Source organism: Rhinopithecus roxellana, chromosome 11 (genome assembly GCF_007565055.1).
Source record: "Rhinopithecus roxellana isolate Shanxi Qingling chromosome 11, ASM756505v1, whole genome shotgun sequence".
Classification (NCBI taxonomy): Eukaryota; Metazoa; Chordata; class Mammalia; order Primates; family Cercopithecidae; genus Rhinopithecus; species Rhinopithecus roxellana.
In genome coordinates, this window is record NC_044559.1 from 137093320 (window position 1) to 137113609 (window position 20290).

The 20290-nt window shown below is 42.6% G+C and overlaps 1 protein-coding gene across 11 annotated transcripts in view; it reads right to left on the reverse strand.

Moving 5' to 3' along the window:
• The window catches only part of CCAR1 (cell division cycle and apoptosis regulator 1), a 79142-nt gene that overhangs the window by 14647 nt on the left and 44205 nt on the right, over positions 1-20290 (reverse strand). For all 11 annotated transcript variants that reach the window (XM_030941529.1, XM_030941528.1, XM_010375188.2 and 8 more), the window contains 5 exons: positions 19666-19749; positions 16550-16735; positions 11015-11206; positions 5318-5557; positions 3633-3744 (listed from right to left, as the gene is read on the reverse strand). In XM_030941529.1, the coding sequence (XP_030797389.1) occupies positions 3633-3744; positions 5318-5557; positions 11015-11206; positions 16550-16735; positions 19666-19749 (814 nt within the window). The remainder of the gene's footprint in view (positions 1-3632; positions 3745-5317; positions 5558-11014; positions 11207-16549; positions 16736-19665; positions 19750-20290) is intronic.

The following is a 20290-nucleotide window of genomic DNA, read 5'->3' on the forward strand; positions in this document are numbered from 1 at the left end:
TGAGGCTGCAGTGAGCTATGAACCCTACCACTATATTCCAGCCTGGGTGACAGACCCTGTCTTTTTCTTTTTTACAGACGGAGTTTTGCTCTTGCTGCCCAGGCTGGAGTGCAATGGTGTGATCTCGGCTCGCTGCAACCTTTGCCTCCTGGGTTCAAGTGATTCTCCTGCCTCAGCCTCCCGAGTAGCTGGGATTACAGGCGTCCGCCACCATGCCCAGAAAATTTTTTGTATTTTTAGGGGGTTTCACTATGTTGGTCAGGCTGGTCTCGAACTCCTGACCTCAGGTGATCCACCCACATGGGCCTCCCAAAGTGCTGGGATTACAGCTGTGAGCCACTGTGCCGGGCCCAACCCTGTATCTCTTAAAAAAAAAAAAAAAAAAAAAATTAGAAATTTGAGAATTAACAGTATATAGACAGTATTTAAAGCTAGAAGAATGAATGAAACCAACACTAAAGGAGTGAAAGGAAAAAATAAACTAAGGCTGGGCCAGGATCAGTGGCTCCCACGCCTATAAACCCAGCTCTTTGTGGGGCTGAGGCGGGTCAATCACAAGGTCAGGAGATTGAGACCATCCTGGCCAACATGGTGAAACCCCATCTCTACCAAAAAACACAAAAATTAGGCTAGGCACAGTGGCCCACGTCTGTAACCCTAGCACTTTGGGAGGCCAAGGTGGGCAGATCACCTGGTCAGGAGTTCAAGAACAGCCTGGCCAACATGGTAAAACCTCATCTCTACTATAAATACAAAAATTAGCAGGGTGTGGTGCCACATGCCTGTAATCCCAGCTACTTGGAAGGCTGAGGCAAGAGAATTGCTTGAACCTGGGAGACGGAAGTTGCCGTGAGCCGAGATCACGCCACTGCACTCCAGCCTGGGCAACAGAGTGAGACCCCATCTCAAAAAACAAAAAGCAAAACAAAACAAAAAAAAAAAAATAGAAAAAGTAGCTTGGTGTGGTGGCACACGTCTGTAGTCCCAGCTACTCGGAAGGCTGAGGCAGGAGAATTGCTTGAAACTGGGAGGCAGAGGTTGCAGTGAGCTGAGATCACGCCACTGCACTCCAGCCTGGTGACAGAGCCAGACTGTTTCAAAAAAAAAAAAAAAAAAAAAAAAAAGGCTGACAGCTGGAACACTAACAAAATAATGAGAATACTGTTTAATGATTCAACTAAAGCAGCAATAAAATAATACTGGGCGTACAGGGGAGAGAAAATGGGGCTGTAAAAGGGGCTTAAGTCTTCATAAAGCAAAGCAAGTAATGAAGATAAATACTGCTATATGAATATTATGTCATTGCTACTGAGTTATTATATTAAGGCAAATAAGAGGAGATATTACATAGTATTAATAGATGCTATTACGATCTTATTTTCCTAGGAGTGATTATGGAATTGTGGTTATTTCAGAGCATGTTTTTTCTTAGGCAAACTGAAGAATTCATATGCCAAATTGGGTTACAAAAACAAAACAAGACAAATATTAACAATTATTGAATCAAAGTTGATGGATACACAGGTGTTCACTGCACTATCCTTTCAACTTTTTCATCAAACAATATTAAAAACTGATATGGTAGAAAGAAGAAAATGTAGAGGCAAACAAAAAATACTATAAGTAAAAATAATTGCCAGAGACACAAACTATAAAAAAAACAAAAAGAACTCTTATAATTTTCTATATCAGAAAAATACACTTTTTTAAAAAAGCCACAAATCTACCTGGAAAAGAACAGATAAGGTATTCAGAGGCACTTTATAGGTATTTGATCACTGATGTCTATGGTCAGAGCATCTACTGTACAGTATTTTAAATGTCACCGCATGGTACCAAAGTCTGTCTTATAAAACTTAGGCAAAAGGTATATGGGTGTTTATTATTAGTAGTTTTTAAACTCTATATGTACTCTTTTGCATTACCATAGTCTTTGTTAAACAAAATGCCCAAATTAGTTTTTTTTTTTTTTTTCCTTTTTTCTTTTTTTTTGAGACGGAGTCCCACTCAGTCGCCCTGACAGGAGTGCAATGGCACGATCTGGGCTCGCTGCAACCTCCGCCTCCCGAGTTCAAGCCATTCTCCTGCCTCAGCCTCCCCAGTAGTTGGGATAACAGGTGCATGCCCAGCTAATTTTTTTGTATTTTTAGTAGAGATGGGGTTTCGCCATGTTGGCCAGGCTGGTCTCGATCCCGACCTCAGGAGATTCACCCGCCTTGACCTCCCAAAGTGCTGAGATTATACGCATGAGCTAGCACGCCCAGCCCCGAATTAGTTTTCTAAAGAATGTATTCAGTGGCATGAATCCGGGAGGCGGAGGAGCTTGCAGTGAGCGGAGATCCTGCCACTGCACTCCAGCCTGGGCGACAGAGCGAGACTCCATCTCAAAAAAAAAAAAAAAAAGAATATATTCAGGACAGGCATGTAGCTCACGCCTATAATCCCTGCATTTTGGGAAGGTGATGTGGGCAGATTCCTTGAACTCAGTAGTTAAAGACCAGCCTGGGCAACAAAGTGAGACCTGTGCCTATAAAAAACTTAAAAATTAGGCTGGGCACAGAGGCTCGCACCTGTCATCCCAGCACTTTGGGAGGCCAAGGTGGGGAGTTTGAGACCAGTCTGACAACATGGAGAAACCCCATCTCTACTAAAAATACAAAATCAGCCGGGTGTGGTGGTGCATGCCTGTAATCCCAGCTACGCAGGAGGTTGAGGCAGGTGAATCACTTGAACCCGGGAGGCGGAGGTTGCAGTGAGCTGAGATAGTGCCACTGCACTCCAGCCTGGGCAACAGAGCAAGACTCCATCTGAAAATAAATAAATAAATAAATAAAAATAAAAATTAGCTGGGAATGGTGGCAAGCACCTGTTGTCCCAGTTACTCCAGGGACTGAGGTGAGAGGATTATAGTGAGCCTGGTAGGTTGAGGCTGCAGTGAGCTGTGAGCATGCCACAGTACCCTAGCCCGGGTAATACAGCGAGAACCCTGTCTCAACAAAAAAAAATAAGCAATTATTATATGAAACATCAGGGACTATTATACTTTTTTTTTTTTTTTTTTTTTTTTTTTTTTTTGTGAGACAGGGCCTCACTCTATTGCCCAGACTGGAGTGCAAGGGCACAATCTTGGCTCACCACAACCTCCGCCTCCCCTGCTCAAGTGATTCTCCTGCCTTGGCCTCTGGAGTACCTGGGATTACAGGCATGCGCCACCACCACCTGGCTAATTTTTGTATTTTTAGTAGAAATGGGGTTTCACTATGTTGGCAAGGCTGGACTTCAACTCCTGACCTCAAATGATCCACCTGCCTTGGTCTCCCAAAGTGCTAGGATTACAGGTGTGAGCCACTGTGCCTGTCCTATTACAGCTTTTATGGCACAGCTTAAGCACCAAGTTTAGGGAAATTTGTTCTGAGTATTAATTATATATGAGACATAGGATAATTAGTAATAAATATGTCTTAAAACAATCTTCTCACCTAAAAATTAGAAAAATGTTCTCACTGAAGAGTGTATTACTCTTTCTATTCTAAAGAAAAAAATGTTAAAAGTATAGATTTCAGTGATACAATGTCACCAAACAAAAAATGCATTCTTAACTCTAAGAAATAATAAATAAATTTCAATCATACCATCTTCTTCATCCTCAGCTTCTTCTGCTTCCATAGGGTCATATTCATCTTGATTGTTATCTTCTTCAGTTTCATCGTCATCTTTAGAATCATCTTTTCTTTTATCTTCTTTCTGTAATTTAAATGCCTTTATTATTTATTTACTTATTTTTAGAAGATGGGGTTTTGCCATATTGCCCAGGCTAGTCTCCAACCCCTGGGCTCAAGTGATCCACTGGCCTGGGCCTTCTGAAGGGGTAGGATTATAGGCGTCAGCCACCGTAGCCAGCAGTTATATTATTATTATACAATCATAACAATTATTATATATTATTACACACACACACACACACACACACACACATATATATATATATATATATATTTTTTTTTTTTTTTTTTTGAGATGGAGTCTGGCTCTGTCACCCAGACTGGAGTGCAGTGGCATGATTTCCCTTCACTGCAACCTCCGCCTCCCAGGTTCAAGTGATTCACCTGCCTCAGCTTCCCAAAGGGCTGGGATTATAGGTGTGAGCCACCATGCCTGGCTTAAAATAGTTTTAAATTAAGCAAGAAATCTCACCAAACATTAAATTACTAAAACTAAAAAACAGTAAATCCACTGAAGTCATTTAAAAGTTTTACATTGTAAATTACTATTTTTTTGTTTTGTTTTTTTTTGAGACACAGTCTCACTCTGTTGCTCAGGCTGGAGTGCAACGGCACAATCTGGGCTTACTGCAGCCTCCAACTCCTGGGTTCAGGCAATCCTCCTGCCTCACCCTCCCAAGTAGCTAGGACCACAGGTACATGACCATGTCCAGCTAATTTTTGTAATTTTTGTAGAGAGGGGGTTTCACCATGTTGTCCAGGATGGTCTTAAACTACCAGAGTCAAGCAATCTCTCCACCTCAGACTCCCAATGTGCTGGGATTACAGGAGCGAGCCACTATGTCCATACTATAAAAGAATAATTAGGCTGGGTGCGGTGGCTCACATCTGTAATCCCAGCACTTTGGGAGGCTGAGGTGGGCAGATCACTTGAGGTCAGGAGTTCAAGACCAGCCTGGCCAACATGGTGAAAACCTGCCTCTACTTAAAAAAAAAAAAAATTAGCTAGGCAAGGTGGCGTGCACCTGTAGTCTCAGCTACTTGAGAGGCTGAGGAAGGAGAATTGCTTGAACCTGGGAGGGAAAGGTTGCAATGAGCAAAGATTACACCACTACACTTCAGCAAGCCTGGTCAACGGAGCAAGACTCCATCTCAAAAAAAGGAAAAAAAAAAATTTTACGAATAAGGTATTAGAAAACTAGCTGTAGATGCTCATATTGGCTTAATCTGAAGATCTGAATTTCTTCTCTTTTTTTTTTGAGATGGAGTCTTGCTATGTCACCCAGGCTGGAGTGCAGTGGTGTGATCTTGGCTCACTGCAACCTCCACCTCCTGGGTTCAAGTGATACTCCTTCCTCTGCCTTCCCAATAGCTAGGACTATAGGCATGTGCCATCACGTCTGGCTAATTTTTTGTATCTTTAGTGGAGACAAGGTTTCACCGTGTTAGCCATGATGGTCTCAAAGACGTGACTTTCTAATATAGTAAAATCTTTCAGTTTGACTTTTACATCTAATATTCTGATGGAAATCAACATCAACCTTTATAACTTAGAAGAGTAACTGAAAGTTCTAGAGCAGGTTGTTATTACAGACCTTCCTTTCATCTCTATCTTCTTTTTTATCTTTATCATCGCCTGATTTTCTCCGTTTGGGTTTTGGCTCATCAGTTTCATCATCTCTTTCTTCCTTTTTATCTTTTCTCTCATCTTTTTTGCTTTTTTTATCCTTTTCTTTTTTGTCTTCTTTCTCAGGAAGAGACAGTAATGATTTGTATATACGGACACCAAAATCTCTTTGAAGCATTTCATTGAAAAGTTCCGCAAACAATGAAACCTATAAAAAGATAGCAACATGAACCTAGCCAAATTTCAACAGAAATAATAAAGCTAGCACAGTAATTTAGCAAATAAAAACTTGCCACATATAATGATTATGTAAACCTATCAACCTTTTTTTTTTTTTCAGACGGAGTCTCGCTCTGTCACCCAGGTTGGAGTGCAGTGGCGCGATCTCGGCTCACAGCAAGCTCCACCTCCTGGGTTCATGCCATTCTTCTGCCTCAGACTCCCAAGTAGCTGGGACTACAGGTGCCCACCACCACGCCTGGCTAATTTTTTTGTATTTTTAGTAGAGACGGGGTTTCACCGTGTTAGCCAGGATGGTCTCAATCTCCTGACCTCGTGATCTGCCTGCCTCAGTCTCCCAAAGTGCTGGGATTACAGGAGTGAGCCACCGCACCCGGCCACTTACCAAACATTTTAACACAACCATTCATCTTTTTTTTTTTTTTTCCTGACAATCTTGCTCTGTCACCCAAACTGGAGTGCAATGGTGTGATGTGGGTTCACAGCAACCTTTGGTTCCCAAGTTCAAGCCATCCACCTGCCTCACTCTCCTGAGTGGCTGAGATTACAGGCTTGTGCCACCAAGCCCAGCTAATTTTTGTATTTACAGTTGAGATAGAGTTTCGCCATGTTGGCCAGGCCAGGCTGGTCTTGAACTCCTGATCTCAGGTGATCCACCCGCCTCGGCCTCCCGAAGTGCTGTGATTACAGGTTGTGAGCCACCCCGCAAAGCCAACCATTAATCTTCATAAGTGTACCTTGTACCTTATTAATTTACTCAATAGATTTTACATCAAATGCCTGGTATGTACCAGGGCCTGTTTTAGGCATTAGGGACACAGCACTGAAGAAAGCTGATAAAAACCTCTCCTATCATCCAGCCAGTGGAGAGAAGTAATAAATAACTAAATCATGAAGTCTCTGTTAACCTATTCTGGTTCTGGGGCTGCCTGGTTTTTAAGACAAGCAATAACCAAATCAACATCAAATTATACGAAAAACAAGCAGCATAAACACCTACAGAATAACAAGAGAGAATAGTAAGACAAGGCCTCTCTGATAAAGTGACATTTAAAAAGTGAACAGAAGGCAATGAGGAAAAAAGTCACATTGGTATCTAGGAGAAGAAAATTCTGGATTAGGGAAACAATTTTAAACTCTGAATAGGGGACATCTATTACTACTACGCAGGCATCCACAGATAACAGGCTATTGCTACATATTATAAATTTTTTGGTTTTTTTTTTTTTTGAGACAGAGTCTTGCTCTGTTGCCGAGGCTGGAGTGCAGTGGCGCAGTTTCGGCTCACTGCAAGCTCCGCCTCCTGCCTCAGCCTCCCCAGTAGCTGGGACCACAGGTGCCCACCACCACACCCAGCTAATTTTTTGTATTTTTAGTAGAGACGGGGTTTCACCGTGTTAGGCAGGATGGTCTTGATCTCCTGGCCTCGTGATCTGCCTGCCTCAGCCTCCCAAAGTGCTAGGATTAAAGGCGTGAGCCACTGTGCCCAGCCCATATTATAAATTTTTTATGTACCTATTTATTTTTTCTTTGAAACGGAGTTTTGCTCTTGTTGCCCAGGCTGGAGTGCAATGGCACAATCTCGGCTTACTACAACCTTCGCTTCCCAGGTTCAAGCGATTCTCCTGCCTCAGCCTCCTGAGTAGCTGGGATTACACGTATGTGCCACCACACCCAGCTAATTTTGTATTTTCAGTAGAGATGGGGTTTCTCCATGTTGGTCAGGCTTGTCTTGAACTCCTGACCTCAGGTGATCTGCATGCCTTGGACTGCCGAAGTGCTGGGATTACAGGTGTGAGCCACTGCACCTGGCCTTATGGACCGATTTCTTTTTCTTTTCTTTTTTTTTTTTTTGAGACGGGAGTCTCGCTCTGTCGCCCAGGCTGGAGTGCGGTGGCGCAATCTCGGCTCACTGCAAGCTCTGCCTCCGGGTTCATGCCATTCTCCTGCCTCAGCCTCCTGAGTAGCTGGGACTACAGGCGCCCGCCACCACACCCAGCTAATTTTTTGTATTTGTAGTAGAGATGGGGTTTCACCGTGTTACCCAGGATGGTCTCGATCTCCTGACCTCGTGATCCGCCCGTCTTGGCCTCCCAAAGTGCTGGGATTACAGGTGTGAGCCACCACGCCCAGCTTATGTACTGATTTCTAAGGCTAAAGTCCATTGCTTTCAGTAGACTCTTAAAAAGGGCTAAAACGGGCCACGCGGTGGATCGCGCCTGTAATCTCAGCACTTTAGGAGGCTGAGGCAGGTGGATTACGAGGTCAGGAATTCGAGACCAGCCTGGTCAACATGGTGAAACCTCTCTCTACTAAAAATACAAAAATTAGCTGGGCGTGGAGGCACACGCCTGTAATCCCAGCGTTACTCAGGAGGCTGAGGCAGGAGAATAGCTTGAATCTGGGAGGCGGAGGTTGCAGTGAGCCAAGATCATGTCATCGCACTACAGCCTGGGCGACAGGGTGAGACTCCGTCTCAAAAAAAGGGCTAAAACTTGAAATGGTTGACCAGAGCCCTTAAATGTGTCATCTTTGCAAATCTGATATATTTGCTAAAATAGTTTAATCAGATCATTTTCTGATTACAAAGGATAACACAAATTTATTATAACTATAATTTATTTTAGCCTATTTTTCATTAGTTGCCCAATCTTTTTTATTTCATATTGAGATGGAGTTTCACTATGTTGCCCAGGCTGGCCTCGGACTCCTGGGCTCATGCAATTCTCCCACCTCAGTCCCTCAAAGTGCTGTAGTGACTGTGCCTAGTCTATGTATTTATTTATTAAGTGATTATTACAAGGATGGCACCATTAGGAATTACTTCAATTTATGGCAACTGTTTACTCTTTTTATTTTTTGAGACAGAGTCTCGCTCTGTTGCACAGGCTGCAGTGCAGTGGCGCAATCTTGCCTCACTACAACCTCTGCTTGCTGGGTTCAAGAGATTCTCCTGCCTCAGCATCCTGAGTAGCTGGGATTACAGGAGCCTATCACCTAGCCTGACTAATTTTCTGTATTTTTAGTACAGATGGGGTTTCACCATGTTGGCCAGGCTGGTCTCAAACTCCTGACACCTCAGGTGATCCACCTGCCTCAGCCTCCCAAAGTGCTGCGATTACAGGCATGAGCCACTGCACCCAGCCGGGCAACTGCTTAAAAAAAAGATAACGTCATATAGCATCTAATTTTAAGGACATCTGCTTATTGGAATAATTAACATTGGAAAAAAAATCCCAACAACTTGGACATACTTTAATATTTATAACATGTTTTATATGAAAACTAGTAAGCATGGACTTTATGTTTTATAATTGCCTCAGTAATCCTCAAAGGTCTCTAGTCTTCCTTGATTTTCATCTTACTAGCTGGTGAACAATGACCTTCTGGTTCAAAGAAGCATGACTGATTTTTCCAATATAATTTAGAAAACAAAAGAACATAAGATATGTTGATAAGATAAAATAATGAAACACAATAATTCTAGATACGATTTTGTACAGGGCACTACGAAATTAATTATGTTGGAAATTCTATTTTTAAGGAGTGAAGCAATTACACACTTACAGATAAAAGTTTTCAATTGTTTTGAAAACTAACATGTTGTAAAGCAAACTAAACTACATGTTGTAAAGCTGCTCTAAAATAATGATACAGGCTAGGTGAAATGGCTCATGCCTGTAATCCCAGCACTTTGGGAGGCCAAGACAAGTGGATCACCTGAGGTCCGGAGTTCAAGATCAGACTGGTCAACATGGGAAAACCCTGTCTCTACTAAAAATACAAAAATTAGCCGGGGTTGGTGGCGTGCAACTGTAATTCCGGCTACTCAGGAGGCTGAGGGAGGGGAACTGCTCAAACCCGGGAGGCGGAGGTTGCAGTAAGCCAACATTGAGCCACTGCACTCCAGCCTGGGTGACAGAGGGAGACTGTCTCAATAAATAAATGGGCCGGGCATGGTGGGCTCACACCTGTAATCCCAGCAATTTGTGAGGCTGAGGCAGGTGGATCACTTGAGGTTGGGAGTTTGAGACCAGCCTGGCCAACATGGTAAAACCCTGTCTCTACTAAAAATACAAAAAATTAGCCAGGCGTTGTGGCAGATGCTTGTAATCCCAGCTACCCTGGAGGGAGGCAGGGGAATTGCTTGAGCCTGGGAGGCAGAGGTTGCAGTGAGCTGAGATTGTGCCATTGCATTCCTTCCTGGGCAACAAAGTGAGACTCTGTCTCAAAAATAAATATATAAAATAAGTAATAAAATAATGATACAAAAAAGATTAATAATGAAAAGTTCAACAACAATTATTTTCTCTTACAACTCAAACACCAGTTAAATTTTTAATCTCTTTAAATGGTATTAAATGCTATTTTAATTCTAGAGAAGATAATAAAGCATTACCTCATCCCCAAAAGAGTCAACTAGACATTATGGATATCCTGAAGAAAGAACATACCACACTACTTATGAAAGCGTCTTAGGGAAAAAACAGAACTGAACTTAATTAAAAATTTAGACCCAACAATCAATTTAAATGAAATACAGGGAATAGAGGAACGCACAAACCATAGCAGGGAAATGCAATCAGCAAAAGTGAGTCTGTAAGGAAACTTTAGAGGACAAATCATCTATTTTTTTCCCCAAGAAGTAGATTACAAGAAAAAAACAACAAAAACTCAAAAAAACAAGCAATGAAAAAGAGGCATTTGGGGCTGGGCGCAGTGGCTCATGCCTGTAATCCCAGCACTTTGGGAGGCTGAGGCAGATGGATCACCTGAGATCGGGAGTTCCAGACAAGTCTGGCCAACATGGTGAAACCCCATCTCTACTAAAAATGCAAAAATTAGCTGGGTGTGGTGGCAGGTGCCTGTAATCCCAGCTACTGGGGAGGCTGAGACAGGAGAATTGCTTGAACCCAGGAGACAGAGGTTGCAGTGAGCCACCATCACGCCAATGCACTCCAGCATGGGTAACACAGTGAAACTCTGTCTCAAAAAAAAAACAAAAAACAAAAAATGTAAAAAACAAAAGTTCTAATGGCCGGGCGCGGTGGCTCAAGCCTGTAATCCCAGCACTTTGGGAGGCCGAGACGGGCGGATCACGAGGTCAGGAGATCGAGACCATCCTGGCTAACACAGTGAAACCCCGTCTCTACTAAAAATACAAAAACTAGCCGGGCGAGGTGGCGGGCGCCTGTAGTCCCAGCTACTCGGGAGGCTGAGGCGGGAGAATGGCGCAAACCCGGGAGGCGGAGCTTGCAGTGAGCTGAGATCGGGCCACTGCACTCCAGTCCGGGCGACAGAGCGAGACTCCGCCTCAAAAAAAAAAAAAAAAAAAAAAAAACAAAGAAAAAATATTTCAGAGATATATTAACTAGTCATAATATGTGGACCTTATATGGATCTTATTTCAAACTGAAAACATTACCTCAAATGAATGTTCTTTATTATCCTCTAATCTGTAGTCCAACAGGACACTCAAAGACATGATGCTACAATCAAACTTGCCACTTTTTGCAGCCCAATTTGGATGTACAATGATAGCTGGTTCATCAGGCAAAATATATCTTCTTTCTCGACGCTGGCGTTCCATTTCCTCTTGACGTTTCCTTTCTTCTTCCTAAATATTTCAAATTTCAAGTCAAGGTTAAATCTGCAAGTATGATGTATATACACGTCCAAGATGAATATACATTGAATACATACTAAAGGAACAAAATTCCCATGACTCTTCATGGTGCTTACACCAACCATAAGGATTGAGAAGGGAGGAAAGTTCAAATTCACTAAGCGTAGTAAGCTTTGATGGCTCCTAACTCTCTTTTGGATTTCCCAGCATAAGAAACTGCCTTGTAAAGAGGGGGAAAGTTATCTATATTGAGATTATATAAATTAGAAAATTCTGGGAAAATAGTAGTGGTAGTATAGGTTTTAGATCTTCCTGAAACCTCACACTAAAAAGACAAAGCAATATAGATATCAAAATCAAAAACCGATAGCATTCATAACAAAACTAAGTGACAAGGTATCCCCACAAACCAATATACAAATGGGTGGGAAAAGGCCAAAAGACCTACGTGTTACTGGTGAATGTGTCCAAAGAAAGCATAAGAAGCAATGGGAGAACAAGAAAACCAAAAAACAGCCAGTAGGTATTTACTGGAAAGCGCAGCAGCTGAAACTAGGCAAAATTTTACCCCTAACAAGAGAGTGAATAGAGAATTTATTTTAAGATCTGAAGAGGCCTAGGCCACTCTAGCCTTACAAACTTGCAAAGCTCATTTACCAGGGCCCTATACTGAGGAGAAACTGCTGGGAGTAGGAGGGGAACAACAAAGACATAGGAAAACGCCCAGATAAAAAGTGATAAAGGGCAAAAGAAACAGCAAACTTCAGAAAGCAAGCCAACATATGTTTCTGACAAAACAAAACAACAAAAGAGCAGAGCTCTATGAATTTAGAAAAGCTATCTGAAAGAAACTACGTTTATAAAATTCAGACAATCTAAATTCACATAAAAATGATTCAAGTATTGAGGTCAAATCCCATACAAATTTAGTATTTTTTAAAAAAGAGTGAGAAGTAGCAGAATTATATCCCTGTAGATGATGAAAGTGGGGCAGAAAGACACCACCACACGGCAGATGAAAATTTTAACTTACTATATTTAAAGTGTGCTAAAAGAAAATGCTACAAGAGACACAGACATTCTGCATCACGTTCTTAACATTCAAAATTCAGAAAGTGAGTATCTGATTGGTAGACAGATCATGTATCTGACCCTATCTGTAGCAATTCTTCGGCTTCTCTAATAGAAGTGGCGGTGGGAAGGGAGAACCAGGCCTGCTAAAAGCCAATCCAAAAAAGGACTGGATGGAAGATGGAAAAGATCTACGACTTGGTAAGGGTTTGTGCATTTCATTATACGCAAAGTTTTTTTTTTGTTTTTTTGTTTTTTTTTGAGACAGGGTCTCACTCTGTCACCCTGGCCAGAGAGTAGTGGTGTGATCACAGCTTACAAACAGCACTGACCTCCTGGGTTCAAGCAATCCTCCCATGTCAGCCTCCCCAGTAGCTGAGACTACAGCCACATGTGACCATGCTTGGCTAATTTTTTTTTTTTTTTTTTTTTTTTTGTAGAGATGGGGTCTCAAGAAGTCGTCTCCATCTATCAGTTCTAAAGCACTCTTTTTTTTTTTTTTTTTGGAGACGGAGTCTCGCTCTGTCACCCAGGCTGGAGTGCAGTGGCTGGATCTCAGCTCACTGCAAGCTCCGCCTTCCGGGTTTACGCCATTCTCCTGCCTCAGCCTCCCGAGTAGCTGGGACTACAGGTGCCTGCCACCTCGCCTGGCTAGTTTTTTGTATTTTTTTAGTAGAGACGGGGTTTCACAGTGTTCGCCAGGATGGTCTCAATCTCCTGACCTCGTGATCCACCGTCTCGGCCTCCCGAAGTGCTGGGATTACAGGCTTGAGCCACCACACCCAGCCTCAAGTACTCTTTTCAAGGAATGTAGATGTCTACACAGGAGATGGAGGCTGGCAGGGTGGTGGAGCCACAACTGCCCATTGATGATGAGCTGCTTCATTACTAAATATTGAAACCCAGATGGAGCAAGGAGAGTAATCCATGCAGAGATAGCACAGGGCAGAGAGTCATGTCATTGGAAGAATTGGAGGCACCCGTGTAAATTCACAGCTTTCAATATGCGTAAGATATAGAAATAAACATAGATTTAAATACTGGTAAGTGTTATCTATTTATCTATGTATCTTTCATATCTCTGTTCACTGAAGGGGGTTGTGAGCAGCAACCTAATTGCAATGAGCATATCTTGGCTTCTAAATACCATTCTTCACTAAAAAGGAACCAGGGCTTCCTGGGGAAATGACTGATTCCTGAACTAGGATAAGGATAGCACAAAATAAAATTGAAATGCTTTAAAATGCTAGTAAGTAGTCCTCAAAAAGTGATAAAGATATGTCAAAAGGGCACATAGCTTGAAAGAACTCCCACCGTCCAACGTCTGGGACAATTTCATCATGAAAATAACTCACTGAGGGCCGAGCATGGTGACTCACAACTGTAATCCCAGCACTTTGGCAGGCCAAGGTGGGTGGATCATCTGAGACCAGGAATTTCAGACCAGCCTGGCTAACATGGCGAAACCCAATCTCTACTAAAAATAGAAAACTTAGCCAGGCATGCTGGCAGGCGCCTGTAATCCCAGCTACTCGGGAGGCTGAGGTACAAGAATCGCTTGAACCCAGGAGGCAGAAATTGCAATGAGCCGAGATCATGCCATTCCACTGCAGCCTGGGCAAAAGAGAGAGACTCTGTCTCAAAAAATAAAAATAAGGCCGGGAGCAGTGCAATATCAGCCTGTAATAGCAGCACTGTGGGAGGCTGATATGGGTAGATCACGAGGTCAAGAGATCGAGACCATCCTGGCCAACATGACAAAACCCCGTCTCTACTAAAAATACAAAAATTAGCTGGGCGTGGTGGTGGGTGCCTACAGTCCCAGCTACTCGGGAGGCTGAGGCAGAGAAACAGCTTGAACCCAGGAGGCAGAGGTTGCAGTGAGCCGAGATTGTGCCACTGCACTCCAACCTGGCAACAGAGCGAGACTCCGTCTCAAAAAAAAAAAAAAAAAAAAAAAAAACGCCGGGCGCGGTGGCTCAAGCCTGTAATCCCAGCACTTTGGGAGGCCGAGACGGGCGGATCACGAGGTCAGGAGATCGAGACCATCCTGGCTAACACGGTGAAACCCCGTCTCTACTAAAAAATACAAAAACTAGCCGGGCGAGGTGGCGGGCGCCTGTAGTCCCAGCTACTCAGGAGGCTGAGGCAGGAGAATGGCGTAAACCCGGGAGGCGGAGCTTGCAGTGAGCTGAGATCCGGCCTCTGCACTCGAGCCCGGGCGACAGAGCGAGACTCCGCCCCAAAAAAAAAAAAAAAAAAAAAAAAAAAAAAAACCATAAATAAGTAAATATATAAATAAAAAAAATTTTTTTTTTTTTTTGAGACGGAGTCTCACTCTGTCACCCAGGCTGGAGTGCAGTGGTGCGATTGCCACTCACTGCAAGCTCTGCCTCCCAGGTTCATGCCATTCTCCTGCCTCAGCCTCCCGTGTAGCTGGGACTACAGGCGCCCACCACCACGCCCGGCTAATTTTTGTATTTTTAGTAGAGACGGGGTTTCACCGTGTTAGCCAGGATGGTCTCGAACTCTTGACCTTGTGATCCGCCCGTCTCGGCCTCCCAAAGTGCTGGGATTACAGGCATGACCCACCGCGCCCAGCCATAAATAAATAAAATTAAAAAATAAAAATAAATACATAAAAAAAAGAAATCACGAGTCCATGCATCACCTAAGAACAAGGTAATTATCCTACAAAATTACAAAACCATTATAACATTCAAGAAATTTAACACTGCTTTAATATTATCTAATGTCACATCCATATCCATAATCAAATTTCTCCAACTGTCCCAAAAATACTCTCTATGACTTTTATTTTCACCTATCCAGGATCTAGTCAGATTTCACTTAGTTATTTGGTTGTTATGTCTCATTAGCCTCTTTTAATCTAAAAGATCCCTTTAGCCATTCCTTTCTTTATCTTTCATTATATGAACCATTTTTTGGAAAAGTTTAGGAGAGCTGAGAATTTTTCACATTCTAAAAAAAAATAATAAAATTAAAAATTAAAAAAGAAAATTTCACATTCTAGATTTATCTGTTTTCTCAGAGGGTCTTGCTCTGTCACCCAGGCTTAGGTGAGAGGACCACTAAATCACAATCAGATTTAGAGTAAATATTTCTGGAAGGAATTCTTCATAAATAATGATGTGTACTTTATAATGTATAAGATTTAGAAACTGATTATATGGCTTATCCAATTACTGGTGCTAAAACACACTTCTGAGATCCCTATATTTCAAATTCAGAAAACAACAGGCTTATGCATCCAGGAGTTATTCTACTGGACAAAAAATGGAAGCATAGAATAGCTTGAATAAATAGTCTGAGTCTCGAGGTTTGATTCAATCAAACATACTGTTTTAGAAGCAGACAGATTCTGGAATAAGCACTTCACTAGAACTCAATTTCTGAGCCATTTACCTAGAAATGTTTTGTATCTTCATTGTGGTGTTGGTGGTGGTTATATAACTATATGCACTTGTAAAAACTCACAGAACTATTCACAAAAAAAGTTGAATTTTATTATAAGTAAATTGCACCTTAATAAAAACATACACACGGCCGGGCATGGTGGCTCATGCCTGTAACCTCAGCACTCTGAGAGGCTGAGAGAGGCGGATCACCTGAGGTCAAGAGTTTGAGAACAGCCTGACCAACACGGAAAAACACCATCTCTACTAAAAATGCAAAATTAGCCAGGCGTGGCGGCGCATGCCTGTAATCCCAGCTACTCGGGAGGCTGAGGCAGGAGAATTGCTTGAACCCAGGAAGTGGAGGTTGTGGTGAGTCAAGATCGTGCCATTGCACTTCCTTCTGGGCAACAAGAGCGAAACCCCGTCTCGGAAAATAAACAGCTGGGCACAGGGGTTCACGCGTGTAATCCCAGTACTTTGGGAGGCAGAGGCAGGCGAATCACAAGGTCAGGAGTTTGAGACTAACCTGGCCAACATGGTGAAACCCTGTCTCTACCAAAAATACAAAAAATTAGCCGGGCACAGGGTCAGGCACCTGTAATCTCAGCTACTGGGGAGGTTGAGGCAGAATAGCTTGAACTTGGGATGTGGAAGTTGCAGTGAGCAGAGATCACTCCACGGCATTCTAGCCCTGGGAAACAGAACAAGACTCAGTCTCAAAAAAAAAAAAGCCAAAATAAATAAATAAAAGCATACACACACATAATCTTAACTCACGTATTCCAAGAACACCCTATACATGAATATTAATACCATAGAGTATAATAATAGATTGAGTACATACCTCTTTATCATCTTCAGATTTCCTATCATCCTCCTCATCCTCTTCTTTTTCAGATTTCTCTAACTCCTTCTGTTCTTCTTTTTGTTCCTCTACTTTAAGCTGTTTTGTCAGTCGGGCTATCAACTGGGATTTTAATCCTTTGGAACTAAGAGCTCGACTTTCTAATTCTTTTCGGAGGTCATTTACCTGAATATATGGAGCATGAAAACACAGGAAAAAAAAAGGGGGGGTGGATATTGAAATAGGAAACAAACTAGCTACAATTAACAATTATCTTTTGGGGTTTTTTTTTTTTTTTTTTTTTTTGAAACGGAGTCTCACTCTGTCGCCCAGGCTGGAATGCAGTGGCGTGATCTCGGCTCACCGCAAGCTCTGCCTCCCAGGTTCAAGTGATTCTCCTAAGTCCCCCAAGTAGCTGGGATTACAGATGCTCACCACCACACCCAACTAATTTTTGTACTTTTAGTAGTGACGGGTTTCACCATGTTGGTCAGGTTGGTCTTGAACTCCTGACCTCGTGATCAACCTGCCTTGGCCTCCCAAAGTGCTGGGATTATAAGCGTGAGCCACCACGCCCAGCCTTTTGTGTGACTTTACAAATGTGGTGAAAAGAACATTTGTACAGCTCACACAATACTTGTGAAAATGTAAAACGATAGCATATTTTTGGAAAATAAAACATATTAACATGCGTAAACATTTTTTTCAATGTTCTTTGACCCAGAAGTTCTCATTTCTGGCTGTCTACCCTAAGGAAACATCCTAAATAGAAGGGGGAAAAAACCCACAAAACTATAGATTCACTTATTTCCTCCCTCCAAAAAAGTGAAGAGTCTAAATGTCTCATAAATTAGCCAGGTGTGGTAGTGAATGCCTGTAGTCCTAACCACTTGGGAGGCTGAGATGGGAAGACTGCTTGAGCCCAGGAGTTTAAGGTTCTAGTGAACTATGCACTGCACTCCAGCCATGGTGACAGAGACCTTGTCTCTAAAAGTAAGTAAGTAAACAAATGTCCAATAGAGGAGTAATACCAGCAGGGAATGGTGGCTCGTGCCTGTAATCCCAGCACCTTTGGAGTCCGAGGTAGAAGGATCGCTTGAGGCCAGGAGTTTAAAATCAGCTGGGGGAACACAGCAAAACCCCACCTCTTTATAAAAAAAAAAAAAAAAAAATTAGCCAGACATGGTGGAACATGTCTTTAGCCCAAGCTACTTGAGAGGCTTAGGTGAGAGGACCACTTGAGCATAGGAGTTTGAAGCTGCAGTGAACTCTAATGACACCACCGCACTGTCCCTTTAATCAATTTACTTTAATAGTATAAAACATTTAAAAATAATTACATGCACAAAATTAATGTTAACTCAACAGGATGTGTCATTTTCTTTTTTTTTGAGGCAGAGGCTTGCTCTGTTACCCAGGCTGGAGTGGCATAACCACGGTTCATGGCTCACTGTGGCAATCTTGACCTTCCAAGTTCGAGTGATCCTCCCACCTCAGGCTCCTAAGTAGCTGGGACTATAGGCATGCATCACCATGCTTGGCTAATTTTTTTTTTTGGTAGAGACAGAGTCTCAATATGTTGCCAGGGCTGATCTTGAACTACTGGGCTGTAGCAATCTGCCCATCTGGGCCTCCCAAAGTGCTGGGATTACAGGCATAAAGCATAGTGCCCAGCTGCAACCTTACACACACACATACACACACGTATTTTTAGACAAAATTTCATTTTGTTGCCTAAGCTGGAGTGCAGTGGCACAATCATAGTTCACTGCAGGCTCCAGATTCCAGGCTCAAGCAATCCTCCCACCTCAGCTTCCCAAGTAGCTGGGACTATAGGCGTGTGCCACTATGCCCAAATAATTTTTTAGACTTTTTGTAGAGACAGGGCCTCACTATGTTGCAGAAGCTGGTCTCAAACTCCTAGACTGAAGCAATCCTCCTCCTTCAGCCCCCAGAAGTGCTGGGATCACAGGCATGAGCCACCTTGCCTGGCTTATTATTTTATGGTTGTTTTTTTTTTCTACTCAGTATCCTCGAGTTGAAGTGATCGTAACTTTTATACACAATAACCAATCAACCAATCACAAAGCTTGTACTCAGAAAAACACAAATGGAATAAAACACACAACAGGTGAGGTGGATCACATGTGTAATCCCAGGACTTTGGGAGGCTGAGGTGGGTGGATCAATTGAGGTCAGGAGTTCAGACCAGCCTGGCCAACACGGTGAAACCCCACCACTACTAAAAATACAAAAATTAGTTGGGCATGGTGGCACAAGGCCTGTAGTCCCAGCTACTAGGGAGGCTGAGGCACAAGAATCTCTTGAACCCGGGAGGCAGAGGTTGAGATCGTGCCACCGCACTCCAGTCTGGGCGACAAAGCAAGACTCTGTCTCAAAAAAAAAAAATATATATATATATACACACACACATATATATATGTATAAACTGTGTATATATACACACACACACACACACAAACACACACACACTGCCCAGGATGGTCTCAAACTCCTGGACTCAAGCGATCTGCCCATCTATGCCTCTCAAAGTGCTGCAATTAGAGGCGTGAGCCACCGCTCCCAGCCTCTTCCCAGTTTAGATGTATATCAATCTATGTTTTAATTTTAAATATATTTTAGGCTGGGTGCAGTAGCTCACCCCTGTAATCCTAACACTCTGGGAGGCAGGGGTGGGTAGATCACTTGAGGCCAGGAGTGTGAGACTGGCCTGAACAACATGGCAAAATCCCATCTCTACTAAAAATACAGAAATTGGCCTGGCATGGTTGTACGTGCCTGTAATCGCAGCACTCAGGAGTTCGAGACCAAACTGGCCAGCATGCTGACATCCTGGCTGGCCATCCTGGCTAACACGGTAAAACCCCGTCTCTACTAAAACTACAAAAATTAGCCGGGCGTGGTGGTGGGGCACCTGTAATCCCAGCTACTCAGGAGGCTGAGGCAAGAGAATCTATTGAACCCAGGAGACAGAGGCTGCAGTGAGCCGAGATCATACCACTACACTCCAGCCTGGGCAACAAACCGAGACTCCATCTCAAAAAAATCTTTTTTACTTGAAAAAGATAAGTAAAATCCATCCTTATTAAAGTTACCTTCATTGTCTTTGGATCAAGTTTAGACCAATGGGTAGGTGTAGAAATTTCTTTAGCTTCACCATCATCCTTCTCTTCTTCATCCTGACATACAAAGTTAAGAATGTAATTACTATTATGAAACCGTAAAACAAAAATAATTTATTTTTAAAAGTCTGTTGCTGATCTGTGCAAGGTCACAAATGTTTCAGATTGTCTTCTCCTAAAGTTATTATTTAGGCAAGTCCACGTACATACATTCTACCACTTTTAACTGATCACAAAGACACTCATCAGCCAATCAAAGCCAGATCTGTGAAACACAAAAGGGTGATAAATTACAACACAAAGGATATCAGGGATGCACAAACACTGCCGGTCTCCACAAACCACACAGTGTGTGATCTTGCCCCAATTTTCAAGCCACCCAAAGACTGATTTAGTCAGACCTTTGAAATGTACCAAAGACGTTGCCACATAGCCTGAAATTTCAAATCTCTCAGACTTGTGGTTGTCCAATTTCAAATATCCATGACTAGAACTGATGACCATGAAAAAGAAAATTTTTTAAATTTTAGAAAATGGCAAAATGTTTAAAATGGCTTAATACTGAATCTTGTTCAACAACTGGTCCCAGATTCCAGCA